This window comes from Sesamum indicum, linkage group LG2 (assembly GCF_026168435.1).
Source record: "Sesamum indicum cultivar Baizhima isolate 11 linkage group LG2, ASM2616843v1, whole genome shotgun sequence".
NCBI classification, from domain to species: domain Eukaryota; kingdom Viridiplantae; phylum Streptophyta; class Magnoliopsida; order Lamiales; family Pedaliaceae; genus Sesamum; species Sesamum indicum.
Window position 1 is genome coordinate 21,665,733 of NC_142658.1, and position 14,780 is coordinate 21,680,512.

The 14,780-nt window shown below is 35.5% G+C and overlaps 2 protein-coding genes and 1 non-coding gene across 5 annotated transcripts; 1 reads left to right on the forward strand and 2 right to left on the reverse strand.

The window, feature by feature from the left end:
- The first annotated feature begins 2,558 nt into the window (after positions 1–2,558).
- LOC105156502 (uncharacterized) lies at positions 2,559–5,365 on the forward strand. Its single transcript, XM_011072651.3, has one exon. The coding sequence runs from the start codon at positions 3,259–3,261 to the stop codon at positions 4,888–4,890; it is 1,632 nt and encodes a 543-aa protein (XP_011070953.1). The 5' UTR covers positions 2,559–3,258; the 3' UTR covers positions 4,891–5,365.
- A 1,530-nt stretch (positions 5,366–6,895) lies between these two features.
- On the reverse strand, positions 6,896–6,967 carry TRNAP-UGG (transfer RNA proline (anticodon UGG)). Its single transcript has one exon. It is a non-coding gene; the product is annotated as a tRNA-Pro (tRNA).
- A 934-nt stretch (positions 6,968–7,901) lies between these two features.
- On the reverse strand, positions 7,902–13,505 carry WRKY57 (WRKY DNA-binding protein 57). Of its 3 annotated transcripts, none has more exons than XM_088877827.1 (5): positions 12,743–13,501; positions 12,498–12,623; positions 11,158–11,301; positions 10,214–10,592; positions 7,902–8,211 (listed from the first exon to the last, which is right to left on the reverse strand). In XM_088877827.1, the coding sequence occupies exons 1-4, from the start codon at positions 13,195–13,197 to the stop codon at positions 10,220–10,222; spliced, it is 1,098 nt and encodes a 365-aa protein (XP_088733953.1). In that variant the 5' UTR covers positions 13,198–13,501; the 3' UTR covers positions 7,902–8,211; positions 10,214–10,219. The 3 variants fall into 3 exon arrangements, with proteins under 3 accessions (XP_088733953.1, XP_088733955.1, XP_088733954.1); XM_088877828.1 differs by lacking the exon at positions 7,902–8,211 and adding an exon at positions 8,257–9,335 and having other exon boundaries at positions 12,743–13,505; XM_088877829.1 differs by lacking the exon at positions 12,498–12,623 and having other exon boundaries at positions 12,743–13,488.
- Positions 13,506–14,780: the final 1,275 nt, after the last annotated feature.

Sequence of the window (14,780 nt, forward strand, 5' to 3'; positions counted from 1 at the left end):
TTCTGATTCTTGGCCAGCTAGTAATAACTGTTTGGTAGGACCTTTTCTGCTATAGGTGATGGATAGTAGTGTACCTACAAGGGTCGGGCAGGATGGTGGATCCGATTTAGAAGTGGGTCAAGCCCCTTTTTGTCCTGCTTCAGAATACAAATGCGGTTAGGATTGATCAATCAAAGATTTAAGTCAGTTCAAATAAAAGATCAAGCAAAATTAAGGGTCCAACTAACAACATCGAAAGTGTTGCTTCAGCGGAGAAGCAGCGGTACAGTTATAGGATGGGTTCGCGTGAACTCATCTTTATAGCCTGCACCTCAATTATAAATGGACACATATAGAGCTATATTAATATCGTCCACTTTCTATTGGGATGAGCTAAAATGGAAGCGAATTCGATTTCTATGATATATGGACATGAACACAATTTTAATATTTTTTGTTGATTTTCTCTACATATTAAAAAAAAATTATTTGAATTTGAAATTATATTTGATATGCTACGTGAATGTGTCTGACATGACATTAAAAAATACAAAATACGTTCTTAATTGTGTCAAAATTTGCTTAAATATAAACATGTTATTTGACGTGTCCGACATAATATTAAGAACGTGTCGTGATTGATATGATATCTGATAAATGGCCATTTGACACTAGTATTCTAAAATATCACTACATTCTAGATTGATTATTTAAAAAAAAGATATAAATAGTATTGAGTACACTGCATATATATATATATATATATATATATTTTAATTACAGGGTACACTATATTCTTACCGATAGTTGAGACGATCATTTGCACAAACTTTAGTATAATAACGTAAGTTAAAAACGTTTGGAAAAAAAAAAAAGAAAGATGAAAAATGAAAGTAAACTACAAACATTGACAAAGAAAAAACCTTACAACTATTTTTAACTTAAATAAACATGAAGGCCTCTAAGTGAGAACTTGTTTGTTGCACTTGACACAATCTGATTGCGACCCGTCTGTCCGAAATCCTTGGGATTGACAATAAATGCAGAAATCAGTTCAGATTGCCCACCATAATTACTTAAAATTAAGAAAAGTTAATGTGTTTGGGTTGGGCTGTTGGCCTATTACATAACTAACCCCCTCAACTAAGAAGCTTCACACACTTGGGACACGTACCCTCCTCAAACCAAACAACCCCTAATATCTTATACATATGTTGGTAGAAATACATTCTGTAAGAATAAATCATTATACATACATTGGTTTTTTCAGCCTTTCTTTATTACTGCCATTTCTTTTCTTTAATTTCTGGTGGTAGCTGAGAAGTTGAGAACATTGGGTTGCTTTGAAGTTGAAGTAGAATCAATATGAAAGATATCTATAATTTTACAGGTTTAATTTAATTATTTTACATTCGTGTTGAAAAAAATAAATTTTAAATATAAACATTTGTTTCAGTCAGATGTGTAGACCGTATGAGGTAGATAAATTTAGGTTGATTTTGAGTCTCCAATACATGACCTGCAAGACAAGAAGTGGTAAGAACCACACTGAAAAGGCCTTGGTTACGTCTACGACCTAAAAATAGGCCTATAGCAAATTGGAAAAAAATGGCATAGATTTTTGGAGTTATTTGCATGAGATAAACTTAAATTATGAGTCTAATTTAGTGAAATGTCCCTCTCCAAATCCCAAAAATGTAGCTAATAACAGAGTGAAATACAAAATTGAACATCATCTAAAATTGATAATGAAAGATACTCAAAGATTGTAAAGCTTAATCAACTTTACCAAAAAGCTACATTCTTCAACACAATGCATGCTTGCTTCCTTCCAAACATCTCTTCTAAATTTTATTTCTTATATTTAACTCACAAACTCGAATCTGATTTGGACAAAATTTTTCTAATTCGAGTTCAAAATAATTCTTTTATTTTTCTTTTTTGACAACAGGGCCTAATTATGCTGATTAAGATTTTCACGAGGGCCAATAAGCAAAGTCTTGTAAATTGATGAGATCTAATCTTAATTGATGAAATTGTAACTCATGGATGATCTTATAGTACATTAATTAATATAACGGTGTTAATGTAATTTAATAATAATTATTGATTAATTATAAATATATTTACTTATTAATAATTAAAATTATGATGTAATTATAAGCGATCCGGAATATATAGATGAAGCAAAACATGTGAGAGGGATGTGTGGTTTCCTAGGGGCAAAAGGGGGAATTTGAGAGGGTAATAACGGCTGAGGGGTTCGGGATTTCGGAGCTTTCATATGGTGTGACATTTGAGCAGAAGACAAGACGAAGACGAGACATAAAGTCCTTAAAAGCTTTGGGAATTTCAGAGCAGTTTTTAAGAATAAAAAAGATGACTACTTTATAGTTTTGTAAATCAAGAAATGAAAATTACGATATGCCCTTTTGGATTGTGTCTGGGTCAGACTCAGATGATGAGCAGTGTGAATTATTTTTATTATTAATTATTAATAATAAAAAATAGGAATTCAAGAGATCTGGGCCGTTTGATTTGAGTGGGAACGAACTCTGCTCTAGTAAGTACACGTGCTGACGCTCATTTCATTTCTCTCTCTATTTCTCTTTCTCATATTTTTGCTTCCATGCATGGAATTCTCCTCCTACTATAACACACACACACACACACAAACAAGAAAAGATATATAGATGTAGAGAGAGAAAGAGAGAGGTGTTGTATGTATATGATGGAGAGAAATATTGGGAAGAAAGAGTCTTTGGCTTCTGTTTTATTTCTTTATCTTGATAGGCTGTGGCTAGTTCAAGGCCATCATTAGCGACCCATCTGTTCAAAAGTTTGATTTTTTCCACATTTAATCCTTCAAAATCTTGGGACATTAATATAGGGTAGGAGGGTTGTCATTTATATGCCTTTTTTTCTCTATTCTGCGAGATTACATCGATTTGGGATTCAAGAGTGTTCTCTTTGTTGTGGGTCTGATTGTTTACTTCCCAAGAACTGTCACATCTGACCAGTTTGATGATCCTGGTCCTATCACTTGTGTGATCTGTGCCCAAACCCATGTCCCAGATTTGAGCCTTTTCAACTTCATTTTTCTACTTCGATGTTGGTTCTCTGATCTGGGCCGTGTTCCTATGTTTCTTGAACTGTTTGGGCGGTGGTAGATCGAGAAATGCTGCATTCTAGCGCAATTTAAGTTGAGTTAGTTGTTTTTGCTGATCTTGATTCTAGTGTTGGGTTTTTCTTGCTTCAGTTGTTGGGTCTTGAATTAGGATGGAGGAGGATCAAGAATTGAGGTTTGTTTGCAAGTTGTGCAACAAGAAGTACCCATGTGGGAAGTCTTTAGGAGGTCACATGAGGTCTCATGTACTAGCAAATTCTGCTGAATCTGAGGAAAAAGTTGAGGCCAACATGAAAAGGGTTTCATCTTTGGGTGTTGCTGGGCAGCAGAGTGTGATGAATGAGTCAAAAATTGCTGAATTTGGAAATGGGCAGTCTAGTTATGGCCTCAGAGAGAATCCTAGGAAATCTTGGAGGGCTGTGGATTCTAGCTTCCCTTTGTCCCAAGAGAGAGTCTGCAAGCAATGTGGTAAAGCATTTCAATCTCTGAAAGCATTGTGTGGGCATATGGCTTGTCACTCTGAGAGGGATAGGGGTTTGAAAGATGATCATTCTTGGACCAGTGAGAATCAGAAGCTGGTGATGGATAGTCATTCGGATACCGAAGCCGAGGACCGGATTCTGAGAACCAGATCCTCAAAGAGTAATAAGAGGTACAAGAAAATAGTTGTCAAGTCACCTTCTTTTTCTTTAGCTAATAATGGTTCTTCATCTGTTTCTGAGATTGATGGAGAAGAGCAAGAGGAAGTAGCTATGTGTTTGATGTTGTTGTCAAGGGACTCTGGGAACAAGGGTGGTGTGAATTCAGTTGTGGAGTCTTCTGATAATAATTCAGTCATTTTAGAGACTAAATCTTCTTCCATTGACATGAGAACTAAAAGAAGGGAAGCACCCAAAGAGGTAGATGAGATTCCCCAGATGAAGAAAATTGGTGATATGATGAAGTTAAAAGATAGTGTGTTGGAAGTTGCTCAAGCGGATAACTCTGATTCTGGGTATTTCTTGGATGAATGTGCCAAGGCCGAGTCTGATGTATCTGTTGATGGATTTCGAAGGAATGGTGCTTTTGGTGAATACAGTAAGTCCCTTATGAATGGAAGTTATGAGGAGTATGGTGCTGAATTTGGACATAGTTTGAACAGAAGCAAGAGTTATCGAGCAGAGCTAAAAAGAGAATTGGTGAAGGAAAATGACTACAATACGGCTTCAAACTCTGCTAGGATTGAATCAAGAAGGAGAAGGTATATTTCTGAAAATCCAGAATTATGCAATGAATATGGCAGGATAACAAGAAACGAACCTCCTAATGCTGAGGCGTGCAACATTTCTCAGAAGAAAAGTAAATATGAATGCTTCAACTGCAAAAAGGCCTTCAAGTCTTATCAGGCTCTTGGAGGACACAGACCGTGCCACAAACGAAACAATGCTTTCTATGAATCGAGATACGAAAGTGGTGAGAACAGCCTAGATGACTCTACTGAATTCGTAACAACTGGCAAGCTTGTCGAGTCTGCTAGCAACAGAAGATCAAGTGCTAAGAACTCATCTCACTATGTGGAGAAGAAAATCAAAGCTAAGAAGAACAAAGGGCATGTTTGCCCATTCTGCAACAGGGTTTTCAAGAATGGCCAGGCCTTAGGTGGCCACAAGAGGTCACATTTCATTGGTGGGCATGAAGAAAATAACCATAGAAGTCCAGTGGTAAAGCCTGATATGCTTGATCTTAATCTTCCTGCACCCGAGGAAGATGAGGATGACGGGCGTGAACGATTTTCTCCCTGGTAGACTTGAGACAAAAACACTTCATGAAAGGCTTCTTGGCTGATACTTAAGTGTAAAGGTGGTCCTGCTAATTCCCAAAGATGCTAGTGTATAGCAAAACTGGTGGACAGCAAACCTCATGTTGCTTGTTCGATGATGGATTGGAACTGCAGTAGTCGTACTGCTCCATGACGACTGTGAGCAGCACTCGTTATCCTCTCTCGTTGCGACCCCTTTCTGCATGTTCCCTGAATATGCTGCAATTTTTGCAGACTACTTCAAATTTATCTTTCATTCATTTAGAAGCATCAACATTATATCTAGAATGAAGTTTTGTTGGCATGTTAGTTCTCTGATCGCAGAGTAGTATCCAAGAATACTGTTAGCATTTCATTTCTTCTAGTTATTCAATTTGAAGATGGTGAAGTCAGTTGTGCTTCCCTCTTTCATAAGTTCAGACTAATTAGTGTTGGCCGAATAATACATTGATGTTGCTTCAGCTATTGTCTTTAGAGGTTTTCTCAATCCCAGAAACATGAAGAGATGTACTACCATCGGGCATTTCAAGAAGAGGGCTAATGTTCTAAACATTCAGCTTACTACATAGTTTTAATATTGTCAAATCTTTTCCCTCGATCACACCTTCATTGGTTCCTTAAGCCACACTCTGTCGTTATTCAGCCGGGCGGTCGTATTTATCTTGTCTCAATCATCAATCAATAGAACTTAGTACTTCCTAAGAAAGTAGAGTTGCTCTCACAGAACAGCCATTTCTTATCAGCAGTCATTGTCTTTTTATATATGGTTCCTTGCACTGAACTAAAAGCTACTAACATGGGACAAGTTAATCTTTTGTGAACTTTTGCAAATCGGACAGAAATGATGAATTTCAAGAAACATGATATCATCACTATCACAACTCAACCAACCTTGAGATCCATTTGAGTACTTGAAGCCCCTCTTTTTTGACTTGAGAGCACAAGAGACTGTCAATGCACATGCTCATTTGAAACCCCACAACTTTTTATCCTTTTCTTGCATCATAGTCTGTCTTCTTGCCTTTAACTCCACTGCTGTAAGGTGAGCCTGATAGATACAGTGAAGTATGCCAAGCAAACTCTAGATATAGAGAAGACAAATGTTTAGGAGTAAAATGACAGAACAGTTTGCTCAGTAAGTTCTTGATATTATCCACTAGACACATCTTCGTCGATGATATTTCCTCGTTTCGACAAATTTTGAGTACCACTTGCAACTGATCAAAACTCGTGTGTGCTAGAAACCGTTCGTTCCATTTAAATCTAAAAAAAATGGGCTAAATTTGTCATTTCTTGAAAGCATTTTAAAAAAAATAAAATAAAAAAAATTGACTTGTTCTTGACTCGAACCCGACTCGTTTATCATCCCATTACTCTTGAGTGGGTTGTTCTATGTTTGGTTCTTTAGTTTTTTAATGAAATCAATAAATGAAATCAATAAAGACTTAATTACTTGACTTTGAATTCTATTTAATAGTGTGATTGATATAAAAAGCAAAGGTACACTTAAACAAACCTTTAAAAGCCCAAAAAAGTGTCCCATCTACATACAAGTCTTAGTGCTACTGCTTCAAGATTTTTTAATTTATCTTTTCAAAAAATGAAACAGCATTTGCAATAATTTTGCATTTTCTTTGGACAACTTGGGTTTTTTTGTTTTTGTTGAAGATATGAATTTTGAAATATGTTTGGGCGTTTCCTGAAAGCCCATTCTGTTGATCTGTTGTTGTTGTGTGGGAATGGCAATAATAAAATAGTGAAAACTATTTTGAGGAGGAAACGGGTAAGAGGGACAGGTGTTGTATTGTAAGAGTGACATACATTGCACGTTTCTTCAGCAAAAAATTACTTGCGTTGGGCCGTTATGTGGCCCACCAGCTACTTGTTGGTTTTGTGGGCCCAATTACTCAAAGTGGGAGTCCGGTCAGTTTCTAAAATTTTGAACAGTGCTTGTTGGATTTGGAGGATGTGAAAAACTGAAATTGAAAATAGGGGCGTTCCGAGAATCGAACTCGGGACCTCTCGCACCCAAAGCGAGAATCATACCACTAGACCAAACGCCCGCAGCGATAATTACTTTGTCAACAATTCAATACATCCTTCAAAAACTATTTTATTCATCCAGTTTGAAATAATTAAAATTTTTAGTTTATATTTGAGTTGGTAGTTTTTTTTTTAAAAAAAAAAGAAAAAGTATTCATCTTATACCTTAGTCCCTCTTGTAAAGTGAAGTAAATGAATTGATTAGGTTTGATGATGAAGCAAAATTTGAATCAATATCCAAAAGTGGGTTTTGCGAGGTATAATTAGATTTTAATAGGAGAAACTCTATGTATCTATTTTTCAAAATTAAATGCATATTATAGCGAGGATGCTAACATTAAAACAAGATAGTCCTATATTGTTAACTTTTAATTTTGTCCAGTTACAAAAAAATAAAACAGAAAATGGGGGGCGCAATTAATGAGATTCAAACAGTGGGCGTGGGTGGGTAGGTATTATATGTTGGTCATTCATTTAATGAAGTTGAAAATTAGCTTTTGACTGCGAAAGCCAAGGGAAAAAGGTTAAAAGTAAGTAATGTTGTCGGCCGACAGAAGCAACATTGATTTCCACGCAATGTCAAAAGTGAAAACATGCACTTACTATAGCCCAACTATAACTAGTAGAATTTTACTCAAACCTATATGTGTTTTAAAGAATTGAAAAAATGCAACCAATTCCCATGTTTATATATTAGTAAATTATTCTTTTATAATTTTTTTTAGTAATTTACCATTTTATATTTTTAAAATACAACAAATTCTCCTGTATTTTTAAAGATGAAATAATTTATCTTCCTATCGCTCCATTTTAATTAATATAGTGATATAAATTATTATTTTTTTATAAAAAATAATTTATTAATTTACAATATCACAAATAAATATTTACATTCATTCCAAAAGAAATTGTTATGCCCAAGAAACAAAAACGCCAAAAAAGTAACATGTCCCATTTCCCACCAAATTAAATATATAGATCTCAACAGTAACTAACATTTACCTCAAAGCAATAAATCATCAGAAAAATATTACACATTTTTCTATGCATGGATATATATATAGAATTTACAGCCCCAGCCCTTAAAAACTGGAATTAGGTCAATCAATACTTATACCATGGTAAATAAGGATGAACTGCAATGGCAACAATATTTATATGTGCATTGAACTTCAATTTGTGAAGAGTAAATCAATCCTGATCAATGGGAATGAATTAATTGTTGCTTACTACATCACCATTCACCCACCTCCTGCACTGCTGCCTGTAAAACAAACATATATATATATATATAGTGTTAAATTTTACTTATGTTTCAATTTAAGGTTATAACCATAAAACAGTACTGCCCCCATATCATGCAATATAATCTCTGGATGATCTAGTAAAGAGCTTAGATACGATGCATTAACCCGATTCATCCATTGTAGATTAAAATTGTATTTTGTATAAACTTCAATTACATAAGTAAAGTGTGAAGTGTATGAAATATGTAATATCTGGATATTTAAGAAAATATTTTCACATATATGACGTACACACGTATATATATAAAATGCAACATGATTTACAATATCAATGAATTACAATAAAAAAAAAAAAAAAAAGATCGTGTAGACGTCATTTGATTATGTATGCTGATACAAAAAGAACTCATAACAATGATTAGGTTGTATGTTTTGAACAAGATGATAATGATATTGCAGAAAAGCAAACACAGCAAATGTACAGGCTCAGACAAGACATTTAAACTTAGGCCGGCATGCGGCATCTGATCGATATAGATGAGGTGCCAGCAGTTTTTATCATTATGCTATTCTTCTATATATGTTATCTTATATGTAATACTCTATGTTATTAATTGTCACCGCAGTGAGTTTGATTCGTCTCTGAATGTAGACATTAATAATTAGGACCACCATATCTTGTAATCAGATTATATATAGCTAGATAGCTAGTACTGATCTCGAATCATCAATTATTGATTCATCTAACCACAAATAATGCTCATTACAAGATGTAATAAAGCTTCCTCTCAAACAATAAATAAATTAAAAGCTGTGGTGGGAACGAGTTTAGGAAAAAGTATGTCATTTTAATGAGCTTTATGATATTGTACAGAAAAAACTTTTGTGGACGACAATTGCACGTCTACATCTATATAGTACTTTGCACTTAAATGGGGGCAGCAAGTTAGCACTTCCCCCAAAAGTAGAACTTGCATTTTGGAAAAGGTGAATAACAAAATTTCACCAATGTGGAGCACGAATATATAGTTGTCAGTAGCCCATACTCTATCATCTCTAATATATTCTGTTCTGCCTGAATACAAACTGTAAACAAAATTCAGCCACAAACACTGTAACCATCATCATTCTTGGATAAGACCTGCTGAGTGTTTTAAACCAGTCAATCAAAGTATACATTTGATCCATAATAATGCTATATATAAATTGATCAACTAATTAAGTATATTGGGAATTACTAATATATAGTGATAGCTAGTTCATCTTGCAACAAATTATAAGATTAACCAAGTCTACTTGATTGCTTAATAAAGCACCTTTTGAGAAATCTAGCAAACAGTGAACGTCACGTCTGAAGTCTGAACTATTAAGTAGGTCAGCTATATATAACTAAACTGAATTAATAAGATCAAGTTCATTAATGGTCCCACTGAACTCTCGGCAACTTGTAATACTCTAATAATTGATCCCCTTCCCTGAGAAATCTCAGACTTTTAAACACCATGTAGATCGGTGCCCTTGTCTAGTTCAAAGGGAAGGAGCACAAGTCAAAGGTAAGCCAATTACTTTCTTTAGCCCGGGTGTGTCTCAAGAAAGTGTTAATATTCCGTCACTTTCACACTGGGAAAAAGGATCATTCTGTTCCAGTCGATTAAACTTACCAACGAAAATTCCTCTTCCAAAAACATTTCTTTCTTGATCAAATATATTTTCTCAATATGCTGATTTCGCAGATCCCATATTCTCAATTGCTTTGAAAGAGATCATTATATTAAGCTTGTAGGAGATCGTTTTCGTTTAGCTAGGAAGTTTCTATCAATATGACCTGAGGTAAGGAAATCAATCCTTTTTACATATTAGGAGACTATATAAACCCCCTCTATCCAGACTGCAAGGACACATTTATGAGATGGTGGAATCGAACACATTTTTTAACAAAAAAAGTTGTACTTAGAGAAAAGGTAACAAACTCAATCTAATAAACCAATTAATATTGTTTAATACAGAAGCAAGAAGTACCTCATGCTATCCATTTCGCATTCCAGGAGGCACAATATCCCCAAGGAGTCCTTCACCAACAGAAGGCTGCAAACTCGCCTCTTGCCCTTTATGGCCTGATTCTCCACCTTTGCCTTGAATGCTAGGTGGCAACTGTGATATAGAAAGAGAGTTTTCATGAGGATACGTCTGAAGCCTTGGATAATAGAACTGTGAGTTGGAAGGGGCCATGGGGCTTGCAAATGCAGCTTCCTGAGAAACAAGTCCACTTCTGGGAAATCCAACTGAGTGGTGGCTATGCTGTCCTTCGTACGTAGTGATCACAACTGAGGGATCCTCAGAGGATCTTTCGACTCTCTTTTTGACCATGCATTTACTGTTTGTGCAGCGGTAATAGCTCCTGCAAGGAAAGAGGATTGAATCAGCTAATCAAAATTATAAAAAGGTAATACTGATGAGCATCACTAATGTTTCACTTATATAAGTTAATCATAAGTACCTTAATACAGTAAGGATAGAGCTTCACTCAAGATTCATGTTTTTGTTATCAGAAATTTATTCTACAAATTGATTTCCATTTTTCAGAAAGATTTCAGCCTAAATCAAGTCAATTGCAGTGTTTTCCCATTATGATAGAGCACATTATTGGGTTCTTCTCTTTTGTACTTTTTAAGATGGAAAGCACATAACCACACAAAACACTGAGTGCATCCTGATTATGAAAAAGACCAGTACTTAGTACAGGAACCTAACGAAAAGTATGAGCATATCCAAATCCATAGACACGCGTCATTAGCTGCACCATAGATGCTGCTTCTCTAGCTAGTATTCCTACCATTAGAAATATGCCTTAGCACATGTAAGGAATTGATTATGACTAAATAATTATATTTCTCATCAAACTAAACCTCACTTTTGTTTGATCATAGCATATATATGTAAGGTGAAGAATGCATAATACATACCTTGGAAAAGGACTATTTTTAACAGCTTTCTGGCCATATTTTCGCCACCGATAACCGTCCTCAAGATGATCAATTTCACTTTTAGTCACAAATGCAAATCGTGGCTGTCGAATACGCTTTTGCCCTTTCTTTTTAGCTTTGCTCCTGCAAGATATTTCAACCTTCATTATGTATTTGATCTTCTGAATTACGAAGTATAAAGATGACATGTATGCTCATGACTTTAATGCTAACTATGTTCACACGTACCTCGGATTTTAGGAAGGAAAAAGAATAGTGAAAAGTATCCAAAAAAAATTGAAACTAGTAATTTCATTTGGAGTGAGGAAACTTCTCACTAAAGTCACACAAAATTGAATGCTAATATACCATCACCAAAGAAAATTAGCAAAACTAAATGAGGAGATATATGCAATATTAGAACAAATAATTGGACTCTCCAAGAAACATGAAATATGAAAATGGCTACGTACTTACAAACACAACAGAAACACGGATAAAGGAAAACTAAATGTTATTAAGAAGCACTATTAATACATATAATTAAGTTCTGGATTATCTATACGGCTCTTTACTTTGGGAACAAAAATTGAACGCACACATGTTACAAAAGGAAACCCTAATATGACATTTGTAAGTTTTAGCGAATTTTCCAAAATTAATGGGTACATCAAAAGCTTTCTGTATATACTTGCAAAAACACAACCAAAAAAAGAAGAAGAAAAGGAGAAGGATAGTGCCATAAGATTTTTGACGTATCCATCTTATCCATATATTGACAAATAAAAAATAAGGAATAATGCAACTGGAAAACAAGACGAAAACCATGACTTGTCGCCAAAGACTTCAAAGAAGTTTCTATGTATCTCTTTCATCAAACTGAGGTGAAAAAGAGATTACATATATATATATATATGTATATTAAACGTAATATTTGTACCAATTAAGATTGGGAAATGCATGAACAGAATGTACAAGCTAAAAATCTATAGTAAATAAAATGCAATGCAGAGTGTATAGTTATGAGATTTTTCAGCTTTTTCTTGTGTGAAATAAAAAGAATTATATAATAAGATGAACCTTTTTGTCTGGAACGAGATGCCTATATCGTCATCTTCATGTTGTAAGCAAAAGAAATTCTGTGAGGAAATTTAGTAATAACTTGGGAGAAAAAGTATCGGTATTTTGGAAGAATTTTAGTGAAAGTTGAAAGTAGAAAACAAAAGGCTGTGCAAGCACGCCATTGCCGCCGAAATAGCGGCGGTGCTCCAGCCCGTGAATATTTGCTTTTCCTAAATACCCATAAAAGCCCCTGAAATGGCCTTTAATTCCGCAAATACCTAATTTCCCGGCCCCCAACTTGCGTGCACAATTTGATGCTTCTAACCACACTATAGACTGCAAAAACTGTACGGACACGGCAGGAGCGCTTTTCTGCGTTTACTTTTGCAGTTCTGTTATAGCTTCTGCCAAAAGGAGTTAATTAATGAGTTCTTTTATTCAGAGTTTGCCCCTCCGCTACCGATCAAAAACCCTGGAATTAGCGACAAAATGCATGCATTTTACACTACGACACTATACTCACGCTGCGTCCGCCGGCGGATTGGCCGCGGCAGCCGCGGAAGAGCCACCGGAGGCCGTCGACTTCTCCGCCGGATCCTCGGACGAGCTTGACGACATCGACGGGTTCGACGCCAGAGCCGAAGCAAAAGTAGCGTTCTCCTCCACCGCCACCATCGGCTCCAAACTCCTACTCGTATCATCGCCCCGGGGAGCAGTCGTACCCGCCAAAACGCAACCGTCGGCGCTGCTTACCGGCAAACCAGACTCGATCGGGTCCAAATCCACAAAACCGCCGTCGCATCCACACACGCCGCTGGATTCGGTGGGAATATTCCATCCAAACTCGCTGAGTATGCTGCTCTCCTTATAATCACTCCCGAACAAATACCCATGATTCAAGTTCTCCACGTCCTCACCCCCAAGTTCCCAGCTCGAATCGGCGATGAACTCCGGATCCGCCTTCCTCTTGCCATCCATATCCTCCGGCAACCACAATTACCACACACACCCCACAAACTCAATCTATCATCATGATAGAATAAAACGCGGAGAGAGAAAGCTAGGGTTTTGGAGAGGGAAAAAGAATTAATCCTAGTGGTCTCCGGGCTGAGCTACTTTTCACTTGATTTGCTGGGTTTCTTCTTTCTCTCTAAATACCTTTGTCGTGTCAATGCACAGAGAGAGAGAGAGAGATAAGTTAAAAAATTAGCAGTCAACCTTTAAATAGTAAGGAGCATAGAAGCTGAAATTTAAGCAAATCAAAGAGTGGAGAGAGAGAGGGAGAGAGAGAAATAAGGGGGGGTAAATTTAAACATGCATTCCACGCGAATTAATTCCCCTTAAAAAAAAGTTAATTAAAGTTCAATTAATAATATAATTGGAATAAATACCAAAGCAGCTTAGCTAAGTTGATGGCATTAATGCTGGCTGCTGCTTCACCTATACATAAAATCAACCTCTCACGCTCACCAAACTTTTCGATTTCATTTTGCTTTTTGGAGCGTCTCCCTTTCTTTTATTAGGTTGTTTTCAAATCCTGTCTCCTGCCCTTAGCCTTGGTTTTTCCTCCATCCAAATCCAACATCACCTATTATGAATATTTAATTTCTTTTTTATCCCTTGAATTATTATTTTGAGTAATTTGATTACAATTATCAATATCATTTAGGGATAATTATACTCCCCTCATCTAAGATTTGGTGTAATTACACGTAAACCCCTTTACGGTTTGGAAAATAATTGTATATAGCACTCCTGAAGTTTGCTTTTCTCTAACAAATAAATCCATCCGTTGGTCAAAATTCATTGAATTTGCTGATATATATGAGGGTAATTTGATCTTAAAAAGATTTATTTGACATGCAATAAGTCAATCAAGGGTAACTATAGATTTTTTTTTTTATTAATATCAACAAATTTGGTGAATTTTGACTAACGTGGAATTTATTTGCTAGACAAAAACAAGCCTTAGGGGTGCTATTTGTAATTTCCCAAACTCCAAAAGATTTACGTGTAATTACACCAAATCTCAGGAAAAGGGAGTGTAACTATCCGTATCATTTATATCTGGCAACTACCGACTACTATATCAATTATATATTAATACTTAATATCAAATAACTATATTTAATCAACAATAATTATTGAAATAGAACGACAACTTCTATTAAAAATATAATAATATCCCGTACATTGATGAAATTCAAATACATGACCATATAATCATAGAACCTCAATTTCACGAATCGAGCTGGGATTACTCCTTGAAAATCTACTTTTTTGTGCATGATCGTAAAAACCTAGTCCAAATACTTGGTAAGTTTTATATACTTTGATAAATTGGATATGGATAATGCAGCATACACTTGTCCATCGCGATCTGATAATTTGATGTGAAATATTATTCACTTTAAAACTCACGATGTTGATGTAATTTTACGGAAAATACACCTTATTACGGAAACGGAAGAGAGTCTTGACACTTTATAATATATTGTTGGAATATCACTGTCTCCATTTACTCATAATAACATACTCAACATCATATATATATATACGAG

Bases quoted from the DNA above. Each gene is read 5' to 3' on its own strand.
- LOC105156502 (XM_011072651.3), top strand. From the start codon at position 3,259: ATGGAGGAGGATCAAGAATTGAGGTTTGTTTGCAAGTTGTGCAACAAG.
- WRKY57 (XM_088877827.1), bottom strand. From the start codon at position 13,197: ATGGATGGCAAGAGGAAGGCGGATCCGGAGTTCATCGCCGATTCGAGC. The intron at 11,302-12,497 runs GTATTTGCGGAA...AATATCTTGCAG, and splicing joins GTTGGGGGCCGGGAAATTAG to GAGCAAAGCTAAAAAGAAAG. The intron at 10,593-11,157 runs GTATGTATTATG...CTTTCCTTGCAG, and splicing joins AAAAATAGTCCTTTTCCAAG to GAGCTATTACCGCTGCACAA.